The sequence below is a fragment of the Podarcis vaucheri genome, assembly GCF_965113315.1.
Source record: "Podarcis vaucheri genome assembly, chromosome: 13".
NCBI classification, from domain to species: Eukaryota; Metazoa; Chordata; class Lepidosauria; order Squamata; family Lacertidae; genus Podarcis; species Podarcis vaucheri.
The window spans coordinates 10,527,233-10,531,044 of NC_138751.1; the positions used below are offsets into that span (position 1 = coordinate 10,527,233).

At 42.7% G+C, this 3,812-nt stretch overlaps 1 protein-coding gene across 1 annotated transcript; it reads left to right on the forward strand.

The window, feature by feature from the left end:
- Nucleotides 1-294: 294 nt before the first annotated feature.
- Nucleotides 295-1,194, forward strand: LOC309517410 (vomeronasal type-2 receptor 26-like; the record flags this gene model as incomplete). The annotated part of the gene is made up of 1 exon (XM_082196647.1): nt 295-1,194. The coding sequence occupies one exon, from the start codon at nt 295-297 to the stop codon at nt 1,192-1,194; it is 900 nt and encodes a 299-aa protein (XP_082052773.1).
- Nucleotides 1,195-3,812: the final 2,618 nt, after the last annotated feature.

The following is a 3,812-nucleotide window of genomic DNA, read 5'->3' on the forward strand; positions in this document are numbered from 1 at the left end:
TTTCGGAGATCCAAAGATTTCAGCTTTAATGCATTTCTCATTTTGTTGTAGTGTTTATGTGGCTCTAAGAAAAAGCAGGGAGACAGTAAAAAAAAATATGTCACCAATATAAAAAATTCCAGAATTGATACACAAGTTTTATTTTTGATACACCTAGTGCAAAAGCATTTGGGCTTGAAGCTCTTATACATTCTGACGTAGAAAACACTATGCTAAATGGACTAGTGATGTGAAATTCTTAAGAATACTTTTGGTTACTTCAAATTGTCACACATTGTTTGTGCATTTTCAGACATGGAAACATGTGTCAGTTGCCCAGCAGATCAGTATCCAAACAGCGGCCAGGATCTATGCATTCCTAAGATTCCAAACTTCCTAGCCTTTGATGAAACCTTGGCCATTGTTTCATCTTCCTCTGCACTTTTATTCGCTCTAATCACAATTCTGGTGCTCAGCATCTTCATTAAGCATCGCAATACAGCCATAGTCAAAGCCAACAACCGAAGCCTCACCTACGGTCTCCTTATCTCCCTCCTCTTGTGTTTCTTCTCTTCTTTGCTGTTTATTGGAAAACCTAATATGGTGACTTGCCTTCTCCGACAAACTGCTTTTGGCATTGTCTTCTCTGTGGCCCTCTCCAGCATCTTAGCCAAAACCATATTGGTGGTTTTGGCATTCATGGCTACCAAACCAGGATCCAATATGAGGAAATGGGTAGGCAAAGAACTGGCTTATTCCATTGTCTTTTCCTGCTCCATTGTCCAAGTAGGAATCTGTGTCCTCTGGCTGGCAACCTCTCCCCCATTCCCAGATGTGGACATGCACTCAATGAGTGAAGAAATTATATTCTTATGTAATGAAGGGTCAGTCTCCATGTTCTATTGTGTTTTAGGCTACATGGGCTTCCTGGCGACTATCAGCTTCACGGTGGCCTTCTTGGCCAGGAAGTTGCCTGACACTTTCAACGAAGCCAAGTTCATCACCTTCAGCATGCTGGGCTTCTGCAGTGTTTGGCTCTCTTTCATTCCAACCTACCTGAGCACCAGAGGAAAATACATGGTGGCTGTGGAGATCTTCTCCATCTTTGCTTCTGGTGCTGGGTTACTGGCTTGCATTTTCACCCCTAAATGCTACATTATTGTGGTGAGGCCTGGCCTGAACAACAAAGAGCAGCTAACACAAAGAAAGGTCTAAATGGCAGTGGAATTTGTTGTTCACTTGGGTGTTAGAATACATGGACTTGGTGGCTGGTATCACTTTCCGAGTCCCTACTCCGGATATGAGTAAAGTTTTCTCCTTAACCTTTTTGTCTGCCAAAGATGTCCCAAAGGCAATGGGTACAGATTTTTCCTCAGGTTCTACTCCCTAAGCCTTTTTCACAAATGACTAATGCTGTAAAGCAGTGGAGGTTTAGGTTCAAAGTTTCCTTCTCCTAGGTGGGCTTCCTTCCTAGGTTTACGAGACCCATCTGCCCCTCATTTCCCTCTACAGCTCCTGCAGTAGCCATCTTTTTGAGCATTGAGCCCACTTTTGCTCTCATCTGCTATATCCTGTCTTTGCATGCAGAGAAATTCCATAACTCACTGAGGATTCGAGGCCCATTGGCTGCCCTCATCTGGTTTAGGGAGCCAGTTGTATTTTCTGGGGTGGGGTGTGGCTGCTGTTGAATGCTGACAACTTCTAAGAGCCCCAGGTGAGAACTGAGTGCAGAGTGGGGATCAGAGGTAGACAAACTGCACCAGAAGGAGCACGACTTGTTCCCCAGTAGAGTTACTACCCCTCCCTAACACTCCATACACCCCTGTCATGTATTACTATATATTTAAAGCAAATGGAATCTTAATAGCAAAACTCTCAGCCTTTTCATTTAGAAATGCTTAAGTTCAGTTGATCAATGTTCTACATGTACTGTATTAATGATTGTTAATAAAAAAGTCTCTTATCAATTACTTCATGGAATCTGCAAATTCATCTTGAAGACAAAAAATGAGTACCAGAAACAAAAAACAATGTGAAATGATTGAGGGCTCTGCATTCTTTATCTCTCACCCACAAGGCAGCTGAGGAATAGAAGAAGGAGAAGTTTAAAACAGCTATTTCCCTTGTTTTTTAAATAGTTTTAACAAGGAAAAGTAGCAGAGATATGCAACCATATCTGGAGGAAAGCATATTGGATATTGCTAACACTAATAGGACAAGCTGCCCGTGGACTGTCTGGCCAGAGTGGTGCATGCTCTAGTTATCTCCCGCTTGGACTACTGCAATGCGCTCTACGTGGGGCTACCTTTGAAGGTGACTCGGAAACTACAGCTAATCCAGAATGCGGCAGCTAGACTGGTGACTGGGGGCGGCCGCCGAGACCACATAACACCGGTCTTGAAAGACCTACATTGGCTCCCAGTACGTTTCCGAGCACAATTCAAAGTGCTGGTGTTGACCTTTAAAGCCCTAAACGGCTTCGGCCCAGTATACCTGAAGGAGCGTCTCCACCCCCATCGTTCTGCCCGGACACTGAGGTCCAGCGCCGAGGGCCTCCTGGCGGTTCCCTCATTACGAGAAGCGAAGCTACAGGGAACCAGGCAGAGGGCCTTTTCAGTGGTGGCACCCGCCCTGTGGAATGCCCTCCCATTGGATGTCAAGGTGATGGACAACTACCTGACATTCAGAAGACATCTTAAGGCGGCCCTATTCAGGGAAGCTTTTAATGTATGATATTTTAGTGTTTTTTGGTTTCTGTGGAAGCCGCCCAGAGTGGCTGGGGAAGCCCAGCCAGATGGGCGGGGTACAAATAAATTATTATTATTATTATTATTATTATTATTATTATTAGCCTTTTTTTCTGAATTATACTTCTAACCAGTATGAAAGAGTGGTGGCGGAGAATATCTCAAATAACCCTAATGGCTTCAGAGAATACAGATGTGTTGTTTCTAAAGTTGATTCTAAAGTCTAGTTATGCTATTTCTGTTATAATATTTTTTATTAATTTTAAATTACCATTCAATCATAGCGTCATTAAAACAATACCAAACTGTAATACTAATACTAAGCACTCAAATACTGAATCAGATAATTTAGGTGCCCCCCCCCACATGCTAGATCATTTCCTTTATTTCTGCATTCCAAAATCTTATTAATTTCTATTATATTCCAGTGAAAATAATAATCCCTTATACAACAACTGCAATAGTAAGAACTTCTATTTGTGTTGACACATTAAATGATTTATAGAACTACAAATGAGGCACTCAAACTATATCCTTGTTCTTCCAGTGTGTGGCAGTTATTCTGTCCATGGTGTCTCTTCCAATCCTTGTAAAATGTTGTGTCTATTGTGACGGAAAAGTTGCTTCCACAAGTATTTCTTTTTACTTTTTTTCCTGCCAGCAAATGCTTAAATATCAGCAGGCTCTGATTGGCTGTGGTTCCAGGAGGGAGAGTTTAAAGGGAGCAGATTTCAAGGGAGAGGGCGTTAGAGTGTGGTTAAGAGGGGAGCTGAGTTGAGGTGGTTGAGGAGGGAGGCTTGAGAGGTTGGAAGTTAGGGAGAGAGGATAGGAGTGTGGAGGAGGGAGAGTTGGTTCTGGAATAAAACATCCACTCCGAGTATACACTGAGTGTAGTGTCCTGCAGGGGTAATAGGATCGAATCTTGCTGGGAGACTGAGGGTAAGACAGGAAAAGGAGGAACTGAAAGAGATGAGTCTACTTAGGTCTCAAACTAATCAGGAAGGGAGAGACTTAAAAAGGAACTGAACTATAAAGCCGAAACCTCTGAAAGCGAATTGAAGTAAACTAGCGTATTATTATTTAAGT